This window comes from Chenopodium quinoa, unplaced genomic scaffold (assembly GCF_001683475.1).
Source record: "Chenopodium quinoa cultivar QQ74 unplaced genomic scaffold, ASM168347v1, whole genome shotgun sequence".
Taxonomy (NCBI): domain Eukaryota; kingdom Viridiplantae; phylum Streptophyta; class Magnoliopsida; order Caryophyllales; family Amaranthaceae; genus Chenopodium; species Chenopodium quinoa.
This window is the reverse complement of record NW_018743262.1, coordinates 2,208,441-2,221,327: the sequence shown is the minus strand read 5'-3', so window position 1 is coordinate 2,221,327 and position 12,887 is coordinate 2,208,441. Positions and strand designations below refer to the sequence as shown.

Genomic DNA, 12,887 nt, shown 5'->3' with positions numbered 1-12,887 from the left:
AAAATAAACACATAAACTTCAAAATTCAACTCCATTTATCAAAATTTGCATACAAAATAAGCAAAAAGCAAATGCAAACTCTAAAAATAACATGCACTAGTAATTCGACATATATATGTTCAAAATTTGAACTGAAAATTTTGAAAAAATGATCAAAAGATTAAGTAAACACACCTTCTTCAGCATCTAAAGACTTCTTTGTAGTATTCTTCTTCAGCATTACAGAATCAAACACTACAAAAATCGAAAACAAAAACAAAATAAAAAAACCTAATAATCGAAGAATAAAAATAACTAAAACTAACAAAAATCACAAAAAAAAATTAAGTAAACAAACCTGAAATTAGCAAATAAACTAAGAAATTGAAATGCAGAGAGCAACAATCAACTAGAGAAGAGAGATTGGTGATTGCAAAAATTCGTTCAAAGAGAGAGAAAAATGCCGAATTAAGAAAGAAACAAGAGAGAGAAAGTAGTTGTGCTGAATAATGAAGAAGAGAGAGAAAATTCTTTTGATAAAATTTAAAAAACTATCAGGCACGTGTGAGTAAAGAAGGAAACAAATTTTGTTTCCTTTAACAAGCTGATTTACACTAAATTAGTGTAAAACGACCTTTAATAAACATTTGTGAAAAGTTAAAGGCAATACAGTGCAAGGTAGTGTACATTGATACTCCGTAAAAGTATAAGACGAAAAAATCTTGTATAAAACGGTCTTTTGTTAATTTTTATAAAAAGACAATGAAGTTAATATAATTTTAACAATTTTGATAAGTGTAATTCATTTAAGAGAGATTTATGAAGACAAAAGTCCCTTTCATGGCTTTCAAGCATGAGCATAATAATGTTCAACACACAAAAGATAAACCGATTGGGCTGGTTGAGGATAACTGTTTGAAAGAACAAGAAGCAAATAAAAATGATTTCCAACTACTTGTTGAGGAGTTCCAGTTTGCAAGTTTCTTCAAGGTTGAGTGGTGGCATGAAGTGATAAACCTTCTATTCATATTAGTCTTTTCCATAGTTTGCGAGGCAGTGAGCAATGAAGTTTGCAGCTCTCTTCGCGTGAAGACTAGTCGCTGCCTATTATCTCTGCAGTAACTCAGCAACATCCATTATGATCGACCCAAGCTCATGATCAGTATAAGCTCCAATGTATTATTGTCCGGCATATACTTAAGCGCTCGTCTGTTTCAAATTCCAAAAAATTAATTTTCCTTTCCCAGGTTGTAGCTTAGTTAATCCTGATAGTGAATATTATTCAAATAAACTCATTATATATCAAGGTTATTATTTTATGTATGTAAAATATATCTTATTGTTCAGATGATTCTTAGGGGTCGCCTGGATTGGGGGGAATGGGGGAGGAAAAAATATAACAGCAATAATTTGGTATAAAAATGGGTTTGGCATTGGGGAAACACATAAAGAGAGTAAATAATTCCCCTCAAAATGGGGGTAACTGTTACCTAGCCCCCCCCCCCTCTAGAGTAACTTTTACCTCCCCAAAAAAATTTCCAACTTATTACTCTCACGTGCCTTCTCTGCCTTCCTTCCCATCTCCCTCTGGTATTCTCTCCTATTCATCTTTTTCATCTCCATTTTTGCTTATACCTTCTTCTATTCTCATCTCTAGATTCTCTCTCCTCTATTTCTAGTTGTTGCTTATTCTTGATTTCTTCTTCCATAATTATTACATCAGTATTAATTTACCTGTCAATAGAACAGTCGAGTTTACTATTGAACACTTTTATTATCGAAATCTGATCAATTCAACAGACATGGCAATAACAATTTTGAATTTTAGAGAGTTCTCGATTTGCCATTTCCCTTTGTTGCATCCAATCATTCCCCTCCTCCAGTGTTTCTCATTGAAACCACGGTCCATCAGCGTTATATATCATCTATTATAGTTATGTAGTAAAAGCATTGTGTATTGAAATCCATTCATCAAAAATTGATTTATTCCTGATTGACCAAAGATGTCATACAACTGATTGACCAAAGATGCCATACTGCCAGCTGCCACACTAAACACTCGGGTTTAAAATTTAACCAGTCTGAAACCATGGTGTGAAAAAAAATTGCATGATAAAAATTAATTTGAGGAATTTTTTCGAAAATAAGTGACTTAAAAAGTCTCTTCAAATGCTCAATCCACAGCTTTTGGGAGTACTTGGTGTAATCAGTATCAAAGTTTAAGAAGTTACACTGCATTTAAAAATGCTTAAAACTCAAGTTATTCAAGGAATAAATTCATATATACAACCAATTTTGTTACAGAATTCCACACAGATTATAAAAACAAGAAATATAAATGATCAAGAACAACATTCTTCAGAATCATGGATAATGTACAAGATACAAACATATTTGTCTGTAAGCCTGATATACAAGAATCTTTACAGCATCATCGTACTTTGCTAGTCTTTTCATGCAAATATATCCTTGGCAGCTTTGCTAAACATTTGTTGGACCTGCGGATGCAAAAAACATAACAACCGTTTTACATTCCTAAACCTAGATAAGGCTTTACATAAAAATCATACGGAAAAAAAAAATGTCAATGTATTGATATTAACCTGTTTTGACGAAAGACCAATTTTCTCCAAATCATTCAGCTGTAACAAATGGTAATAATACTGTAAAATTCTCAAAGCAATATAATGAAGAAAACAACTATATCAAATTTGAAGATCTTTTTACCGATTTCAGTGCACTGGATTCTCTAAGCTCGATGATGTACTCCGCCCTCTTTACTCCAATGCCCTGAAATTACAAAATTAAACGAAAACATATCCGCTTTGTTCAGAAAACTACGAGAGCATATTGTTAATTAAAAATATTAAATATACACGTACCTTCAGTTCCACAAGTTCCTCCCTACAAGATAATTGAAAAAAAAATGGTCAAACATCTACAAGACAATAAAACTGGCAAATCTTCAAATTCAAGAATAAGATTCTGGACAGCGGTACCTTGTTGCAGTATTGAGGAAATCAATATACTCCTGGGCTAAATAGCTCTGGAAAACATGAAATTGAAATCTGGGTTTAGCAAAGTTAATGACACATCTACAGATATGTAGAACTGATATAGCTCTAGTACCTTCATATTAGAGCTACGTGCATTAAATTTATCTAGTGGAGTGCCAAAATCTTGAAACTTATCACGAGTCACAACGAAAGGAGTTTTTGGAGCACTGGACTCAAATAGCAGTGAGAGCACGTTGTCTCTTGATGAAACTTCCTCGACTGGCAGTCTGGTTATATTGGAATCAACCAGGGATAGAGCTTTCCTCAGTGGACTCTGACATGCCATTATTTTGGGCCTGTTAAGCGGAGATTGAGTCAAGTTTCCAGCTCTAATATTTTCCCATTCATCATCCTCTAGAAGCTCATCTGTAGTCAATAATGTACTAAAGTTCATTCTTCTGAGCGGAAAAATGATACTGAAAAGCAAAAGAAAGATTTACATTGAAGTCAAAAATCATCATACACAAAAATAGTACCAGGCAAACAGGTTGTTGATTCAAAACTGGTTGAATTCATCATTGATTGATGTAGACTATCCTCAGCAACAGGGTCCTTCAGCTGTCAGATGAATTTTTATTACTTGAAAGCTATAGAGCATTATAACATGTAATGCATGATTTAAAACCCAACACTTGCATTGATTTTGTGATAAACCAAGCAAACCTTATAAAAGACACAATGAGAGTCCTCAAATTTTTGTGGTGTTGATTTGTTGTTGAACTGCCTATCTTCAAGCACTGTCAGAACTTCTGTTTCATTCAGGCTTAAGTCTTTCAAACCCTCTAATTCTTGAACACAAACACTCTGCAATAACTGCGCAGATGTATGAATGAAGTAAATGCCTATCCAGTTTGAAAAAACTGGTTCCAATCTTGCTTCCTTTTGCACATGCAGAGAAGAAGATGAAAACATATAGAATGAATTGGATGTAAAATTTTCATATGGAATACTCACATCAACTTTGCAAGATTCAGATGAAGCTTCAGGGGAAAACAATTTCCATTGAGGCACAGACAAGAAACTGAACAATAAAACATGCAAATTAGCAAGATATTTTGACATAGCGATTAATCAATCAGTTAGATAAGGCATCAGACAACTTCACCTGTCTTTCACGGTAACTCCTTGATTTGCAACTTTTGCCTTTGAAGAGCTATGTGGCACTGCTTGTTTCTTTATAGAACTAATGCTACCAGGGGACTTATGGAAAATGGGAGAACCAAATGCTATCTTTCTTTGAGAGCTCTTTACCTTTCCTTTAGATTCAAGCCATGATTGCAACTTTTTTTCCATATCAATCTTTACCTTTGGGGTTTCTTGTTTTTGCGCTTTGGAAATTACATTGGAGACATCTCGAGAGCGAGCTGCTAGGCTAACAGTATGGGCTGCCTCTTGATAAGCACCTGGATTCTGCCACAAATTAAAAAGAGCAATCAAAATATGCTATCATTGAATCAATTAAAGACTACATATGTAACAAACCCATAATATATCCCGCCAGCGGTTAGATTTGACTGAGTCCAGAAGATAGCAGCCTTGCATACAAAATCATTTTCTACAATTAACACTCCAATAGAAACTCTATTCACAGACTCTAAACACCATTTTGTTTTTCAGCTCCATACCAGACAAGCTACCATCAGCGCACGACTAGTCCCCCCAAGAGAATCCTGCAGTATGCGAGTCAACTTGGTTTCTCTATATGGAACCCGGGGTTTGTTGTTATTCAAAGCATAAATGACATTCGATAAAGCAAACAGTGATTGATTGATCTTAGCACTCTCTTGCAACCTGGTTCCTTCATTACCAGACCTTCTGTTGTCTTCATTACCTGATAGAAAAAAATCTAATACATTTAAAAATAGAGGAAAATCAAACACACACAGTTCATATATTTCATTATAGTTATTTGACCTGCTAAATCTATAAGGTTCAGCTTCCCAGTAATGCTAGTCTCCAGTCCTTGATCAGAAGGTTTAGAAACTGTGATTACAAGCACTCCATGGCTCCTACTCGACACATCATTGAGACCAGTATGAGCAACTTTACGTCTTTGGATGCCACGAGCAAACACATCATGGAACTCGGACATTGAAGTCACAAAGACTCGAGACAGTCCTCTTAGGTGGGTTTGCCCCTCTTTATCATCTAACACTGAGATCTCGTTTTCTTTGAGCTCCAAGAGATCATAGCACTTATCTAGGTACACTTCATAATATGATATCTCGACAAAGTTTCCTGTAGCTTGGCACATGGATAAAACTGTTGACATGGCTAGTAGCATCAGCCCTGGTTTCACATCCGTCCCCTGCACATTCCAACATAGGGATGCTTGAGCCTACTAATCTTAAAAATTTTGTGTATGTTTGGGACATTGGAAAGCTAGGAAATCTATAACACTTGATTTTTTTTTACATTATAAAAAAGTTCCCAAGGCATTCATATCGTTTAATAGTTGATTGAGAAAAAAGAAACTGGAAAATATAATATGATAAATTTTCACAAAAATGAGCAACACTGGCACATGATGATTACGAAATTATAATTGTTTAATCTTCATTATGTTATCTTTTCAATTTCCCATAAACATAATAACATAAACGTACCAAATCTCTTTCTAAGTTTACACTACTCCGTGTACTATGATCATAAGGAAGCATACAGGAAAAAGTTTTGAATAAAAGTAATTATTCATGGCAAGTTATATAAATAGCCTAAACATCATTAAGCTCTAACAATGACATATTTCGGATAGAATATGATAAAGATTCTAGATAATATTTTGTATAGAGGATATAGTTTTTTATATTTCGATAAATATCTTTTGAGATTTCCTAACTTGATAAGGACTCACCGTTGTAACCCTATATATATGAATCAATGGAATCACTCCAATCTAAGGAGTTTATACTATCTAACATGGTATCACAGCTTAGGTTTTGATCCAACCTTTGCTTTCGCAAATTAATTTTTTTTTAATCATGTTGAAATATGCCTTGAATTTGGGTTTAGGAGCAGCGAGCTATAGCTATAGCTCCTATGCGAGTGAGCTATAGCTCACGAAGATAGATTGGTTCGACTAGAAGCTGGTGAAGGTCGAAGGTGAGAAAGGGGCCGAGCGATAGCTCGCTCGACCATGAGCTATCGCTCGACCAGCTCGACTAGGGTCAGAGCGATAACTCGCACGATGGTAAGCGAGAGCTCTCTGTTTGTGCACGGTGGAGCCCACACGATTTCTTAGAGTTCGTGGGCCTTTTTTATGCACTTATCTATCTTATTTGGGGAAGCTATATATAACCCTAGTTAGGGTTTATTCATAGTTTAGTCTATTGATAATTGACATTATCAATCTGTAATCTGGATTCTTCTCAAGATCAATAAAGATTTTCTCTCGCCTGCCCGTGGACGTAGCCAACACATTGTTGGTGAGCCACGTAAATCTGTATGTGCTATTTACTTGTTTCGCATTCATTAATTTGTTCTTTCTCACATCCGTTACAACAAGTGGTATCACAGGTTCGATTTGAATGGGAGAGATGTCTGGTATGAATGTGAAATTTGATAAATTCAAGGGGAGGAATAGTTTTAGTTAACGGCAGATGAAGATGCGTGCATTGTTGAAACAACAAGGGTTATGAGCACCATTGGCAAAGTAGTCATCGGGTTGAGATGGAGCTGAGACACCATCGACAAAGAAGTCACCGGGTCCGAATATCGCTGAGATGGCCATTCTGGAAGAGAGGACACATTCAACAATCATGTTGTGTCTTTCGGACAATATCATTACCGAGGTTGCGGAGGAGGAAACCGCATCAGGTGGTTTAAATTGGAGAGTTTGTACATGACAAAGTCTCTAACCAACAAGTTGCTATTGAAGCAACGTCTGTTCAGTCTGCGAATGAATGAAGGTACACCTCTTAGAGATCACCTAGATCAATTAAATACGATTTTGCTAGATTTGCATAGTATTGATGTTAAGGTTGATGATGAGGATGCTGCTTTAATTCTGTTAGTTTCTTTACCTTTGCGTATGAAAATTTTGTGCAATCTTTTATTGTTGGTAAAGATACTGTGTCCCTAGAAGAGGTTAGATGATCTCTTCATACTATGGAATTACGCCATAAGGCATCTGGTTGTACAGGTATAGACAATCAAGCCTCTAGATTAATGGCCAGAGGTGGAAATGGACATGGAAATTCCGGGAAAAAGAAGGCTAAGAAGCCCAGAAATTCCAAAGGGGGTCCTAAACAAACTGATGTCTGTAATTACTGTAAAGAGAAGGGGCATTGGAAGAGAGAATGTCCCAAGAAGAAACTGCAGGATAAATCTGTATATGTTGCTTTAGCAGAAGAGGATTCGAATTCTGAGTATGACATTGTTTTAGTTGCGGGTGAACATACATATCACAATGATGTGTGGGTTCTTGATTCTGGAGCATCGTATCATATATGTCCACGTAGGGAGTGGTTTACTACCTATGAGCAGGTAGATGGAGGAAATATTTTAATGGCTAATAGTGCAGTGTGCAAAGCAATTGGGATTGACTCTATCAAGATCCGGACACATGATGGTATGTTTCACATATTCAACGATGTTAGACATGTTCCACAAATGACTAAGAATCTGATTTCACTTAGTGCACTAGGCAATAAAGGTTTCAAGGGTAAAGATGGAGTTCTGAATGTGTGCAAGGGTTCGGATGTAATTCTAAAGGGTGTCAGGCGTGGTACTTTGTATTTTCTACAAGGCTCCACTTTATCAGGTTCAGTTGTTGCTTCATCTGAGGTTCAGAAGGATGATATGACCAAGTTATGGCACATAAGGCTTGGGCATATGAGTGAGAGAGGAATGCAAATCCTCTCCAAGGCTGCTCTTCTAGGTGGCCACAAGGTCACAAACCTTGATTTTTGTGAGCATTGTGTCTTTGGGAAACTACATCGCAGCAAGTTCCCTAAAGGCATTCATAGAACTAAAGGTGCTCTTGATTATATCCACTCCGATTGTTGGGGTCCTTCACGTGTTGAGTCATTGGGAGGTCACATGTATTTTATATCATTCATTAATGATTTTTCAAGGATGACTTGGGTGATCATAATGAAGTTTAAAAGTGAAGCTTTCAAGAATTTCAAGCAGTGGAAGGCATTAGTAGAGAATCAAACTGGGAAGAAGATTAAAAAGCTGCGAACTGATAATGGTCTAGAATTTTGTTAGTCTGAGTTCGATGAGTTCTACAAGAATGAGGGGATCGCTAGGCATCGTACCGTCAGAGATACACCACAGCAAAATGGTGTAGCAGAACGAGAGAGTTCAGTGCATGCTCTCTAATGCTGGATTGACCAGAAAGTTTTGGGCAGAAGCCGTTAGTATGGCATCACTCTAGAATTAACCTCAAAACACCCTATGAGGTGTGGTCTGGTAAGCCTGAAGATTACTAAAAAATGAGCTTTTGGTTGCAATGTTTATTATCATGTTAATGAGGGTAAATTAGAGCCAAAGGCCAAAAAGGGAGTATTTGTAGGGTATGGCGATGGGGTTAAAGGTTATAGGACTTGGTCTCCATCGGAAAGTAGAGTTATACTTAGTAAAAATGTAGTCCTTAATGAAAATTCTATGTTTAACTCTAATGTTCAGTCCATAGTTGTATCAAATAGTGGTAGTGTTGACAAACAGGTGGAGCAGCAAGTCACTCATGATGAGAGTGATGAGATACAAGAAAAAGATGTTCAACATGAAAATACTGAAGCACCAGAATCATCAACGCCAAAATTGAACAAGCCTAATCTAGCTCTGGAACGTTCTAAAAGGGCGAATTTCGGAAAACCTCCTAACATATTTGATTTTGAAGATATGGTGGTTTATGCACTACAGGTTGCCGAAGAGGTGGATGTATATGAGCCATCTACCTACAAGGAAGCAGTTACATGTACAGAATCTACCCATTGACTTGTTGCAATGGGAGATGAGATGGAGTCACTTCATAAGAATAAGACTTGGGATCTTGTTCCTAGGCCTTCAGGGAGAAAAATTGTTACATGTAAATGGGTTTTCAAGAAAAAGGAGGGGATGACACCTGCGGAGGGGATCAAGTATAAGGCTCGAGTAGTTGCAAAAGGGTTCACACAAAGAGAGGGGGTAGACTACAATGAGATCTTCTCACCTGTGGTCAAACACACTTCCATCAGGGTGCTACTATCAATGGTTGCACATTGGAGCTTGAGCAACTAGATGTGAAAACAGTTTTTCGACACGGAGAGTTAGAAGAGGATATATACATGACCCAACCGGATGGTTTTCAAGTTCCAGAAAAAGAAGACCATGTTTGCAAGTTGAAGAAGTCCTTGTATGGGCTAAAGCAGTCTCCTAAGCAATGGTACAGGAGGTTTGATAGCTACATGATGGAGCTAGGCTACAATAGGAATCTGTATGATTGTTGTGTATACCATAACAAGTTGACAAATGGGTCTTACATCTACTTAGTTCTATATGTAGATGATATGTTGATAGCAGCAAAGAATAAGTCTGATATTCAGAAATTGAAGGGTCTTCTCAGTGCCGAGTTTGAATATGAAGGATTTGGGTGCGGCTCGAAAGATATTGGACATGGAGATTTATAGGGATAGGGCTCAAAAGAAACATTTCTTATCGCAGAAAGGCTACATTGAGAAGATGTTGTCGAAATTTGGCATGTCAACAGTGAACCCTATAGATACTCCAAGCGCGGCCAATTGTCACTTGTCGGTTGCTTTTGCACCACTATTGAGAAGGAGTACATGTCTCGGGTTCCCTATGCTAGTGCAGTAGGGAGTTTGATGTATGCTATGGTTTGCAATAGGCCGGATCTTGCATAAGCAGTCAGTGTTGTTAGTAGGTTCATGATTGATCCTGGTAAGGAACATTCGCAGGCAGTCAAGAGGATTTTTCGTTACCTAAGGGGTACGTCTGATTTTGGTCTCATTTATGGTAATGATGTGGCATGTTTAGTTACAGGCTATTCTGCTGGGGATGTTGAAGGTAGAAGGTCTATGACCGGTTATGTGTTCACTCTTGGTGGTTCTGTTGTTAGTTGGAAAGCTACTTTGCAGCCTTCAGTGACTTTGTCTACTACTGAAAGCAAAGTACAATTCCTTAACAGAAGCATCCAAAGAGGGAATCAGGTTAAAGGGACTAGTTAGTGATCTGGGTCTACATCATGATCAAGCGATAGTATATTGTGACAGTTTGAGTGCAATATGTTTGGCTAAGGATCAAGTGCATCATGAGAGAACTAAACACATTGATGTCAGGTATCATTTTCTACGAACTGAGACGAGAATTAAGGTGAAGGTAGGTACTGCCGATAATCCTGTTGATATGTTCACCAAGCCGGTTTCGCGGAGTAAGTTTAAACACTGTTTGAACTTGCTCAATATTCGAGATTGTTAGTAGCCCTTAGGGGCTATTCTGGAGCTCTACGGGGATAATCTGGAGCTCTACGGGGCTAATCTAAAGTCTTACAGGGCTAATCTGGTCTGGTTGACTTTCAGGACAAGTCTGGTTGCAGGGAGACTCTGGGCATTGTGATCAATGCGTCTGGTTATCTGGTTTTGTGAGAGGATTCAAGTCAAGGTGGAGATTGTTGAAATATGCTTTGAATTTGGGTTTAGGAGCAGCGAGCTATAGCTATAGCTCCTATGCGAGTGAGCTACAGCTCACGAAGATAGATTGGTTCGACTAGGCCGAGCGATAGCTCGCTTGGTAGCTCGCGTGATAGCTTGTGAAGGTCGAAAGTGAGATAGGGGCCGCGAGAGCAATAGCTCGACTAGGGTCCGAGCGATAGCTCGCTCGATGGAGAGCTAGTTTGTGCACGGTGGAGCCCACACGACTTCTTAGAGTTTTGTGGGCCTTTTTTATGCACTTATCTATCTTATTTGGGAAAGCTATATATAATCCTAGTTAGGGTTTATTCATAGTTTAGTCTATTGATAATTGACATTATCAATCTGTAATCTGGAATTTCCTCAAGATCAATAAAGCTTTTCTCTCGCCTGCCCGTGGACGTAGCCAACACATTGTTGGTGAAACACGTAAATCTGTGTGTGCTATTTAATTGTTTTGCATTCATTAATTTGTTCTTTCTCACATTTGTTACAACAAATCATCTTATTTTAATTTTTTTTCCAATCCCAATAGCCTTACTCGCCACCCTCTTCCCATAGCCACCATAAAATCCGGCCAGCATGACCAAGGACGGAGATTCATCGTCTTCTTTCTCTGAATTTCACCCTGCTCTCGGGGTGAAAAACATCAAAAACGCAATCCCCCTCATCCTTGAACGTGTTTTCCCCCTGCCTAACCCTGATTTGACCGCCTTTCCCCCTGGGCAAGAGTCTTACACTTATGCTGCTTTAGTTGCCCATGCCCATAAATATTTTAGATAATATTTTGTATAAAAGGATATAGTTTTGTATATTTCGGTAAATATCTTTAGAGATTCCTAACTTGATTAGCACCCACCGTTGTAACCCTATATATGAATCAATGGAATCACTCCCGTCTAAAGAGTTTATACTATCTAACAGTTTCTTCTCTATCCTATTTAATGAACATCAACAAATAAAGTTTACACCTGCACCCACGAGTATCTAGAACAGTGCTCCAAACAAAGTCCCTCTCGTGTCCAAGCGTGATGTGGCACGTGACTATCACGTGTTATAGGTACTCCCAGCAGTATGAAATAATTTAGCACGTATTCAACACAGGCTACGTTTTAGGCGACTAATTAAACAATGGTAAATTTATTCTAAAACCAAAATACTTTCTGAAAAAAAAAAATTATTAAAATTGAGTACCTGCATAGTATAAGTTTTTCCACTACCAGTAGCACCATAAGCAAAGACAGTAGCATTGCACCCATGAAAAATCCCAGGAATTAACGGCTTCACTTCTTTTTCAAAAATCCTTACAACATTATCATGTTCTTCCCCAAAAAATCCGTCCAATTTGTACCATTCTTGTCGACTGAACACATAATTTCAACAATTATAACTTGATAAAATTCTCAGCAAAAAGAATAAACTTGTGAAAATCACAGTAAATTAAAAACCCTAACCTGGTTTCTTGATCTTTGAGATGAATGGAAACTTCATGATCAAAATCCAACCCACCATTATCAGTCAGAGTTGAGACACATGGAACTGAATCTTTACTGATTGATGCAATTTCATGAGAGAGAAATGGGCGTACTCGAACAATTACTCGTACTTTGGATACTTTGGTGCTCGATTTTGCCGATTTCGCAGGGGTAAATGGCTTCAAATTGCTCGCCATTTGAAGAAAACTTGAGCAAACAAAAATGAGACAAAGAAATTGGAGAGAAAAAAGAAAAAAGAAAAAAGAAGAATGCCTGAGTTGAGAGAAGAAAACAGGTGACCGTTAGATGGATGTGGGTTTGAGTGAGTGACTGACTGAAATTTTGTGTTCGTTTTCCGCCGAGTTTGTTTAAGCCGATGACCGTTTTGTTTTTCAAATGTAGAGACCGTTTTTTACTTTTTTTTTTTTTTTTTTAATAAAATAAAATAAAATAATCTATACTATTATTTTAAAACAGGAATTTAGAAGGTCACGTGTTCAATTTTTTGTTTTTTCTGATTAAAAAAATTAAGAAAAAAAAAAAGTAAAATCTCAAGAGTTGTGTCCTTTTTTGATTTTTTTTTTAATAAATTTTTTAATTTCACTTTTAGTATTTTTAGATTAAAAAAATTAACAAAAAAAAAAATAAATAATCTCAAGAGTTGTCTCCTTCATTGACTTTTTTTTTTTATAAATTTTTTTATTTTGGTTTTACAAATATTTAAGCTCTATCAATCTTACATT

General features: G+C 37.0%; 1 protein-coding gene across 2 annotated transcripts; it reads right to left on the bottom strand.

Annotated features, from left to right (window-relative positions):
* Positions 1-2,242: 2,242 nt before the first annotated feature.
* Positions 2,243-12,670, bottom strand: LOC110735302 (kinesin-like protein KIN-10B). 2 transcript variants are annotated; one of them, XM_021915481.1, is made up of 14 exons: positions 12,124-12,670; positions 11,864-12,032; positions 4,950-5,343; positions 4,661-4,866; positions 4,141-4,445; positions 3,990-4,056; positions 3,699-3,848; positions 3,512-3,593; positions 3,109-3,401; positions 2,979-3,025; positions 2,862-2,883; positions 2,707-2,769; positions 2,583-2,621; positions 2,243-2,477 (listed from the first exon to the last, which is right to left on the bottom strand). In XM_021915481.1, exons 1-14 carry the CDS (start codon positions 12,339-12,341, stop codon positions 2,433-2,435), a joined length of 2,100 nt encoding a protein of 699 aa, XP_021771173.1. In that variant the 5' UTR covers positions 12,342-12,670; the 3' UTR covers positions 2,243-2,432. The 2 variants fall into 2 exon arrangements, with proteins under 2 accessions (XP_021771173.1, XP_021771174.1); XM_021915482.1 differs by having other exon boundaries at positions 3,699-3,839.
* Between the last annotated feature and the right edge of the window lie 217 nt (positions 12,671-12,887).

Coding starts and splice junctions, on each gene's coding strand:
- LOC110735302 (XM_021915481.1), bottom strand. CDS start 12,341: ATGGCGAGCAATTTGAAGCCATTTACCCCTGCGAAATCGGCAAAATCG. Junction 4,446..4,660: donor CGCTGATGGTAGCTTGTCTG/GTATGGAGCTGA, acceptor AATTTGTGGCAG/AATCCAGGTGCTTATCAAGA. Junction 3,026..3,108: donor CACGTAGCTCTAATATGAAG/GTACTAGAGCTA, acceptor CATGTTTTCCAG/AGCTATTTAGCCCAGGAGTA.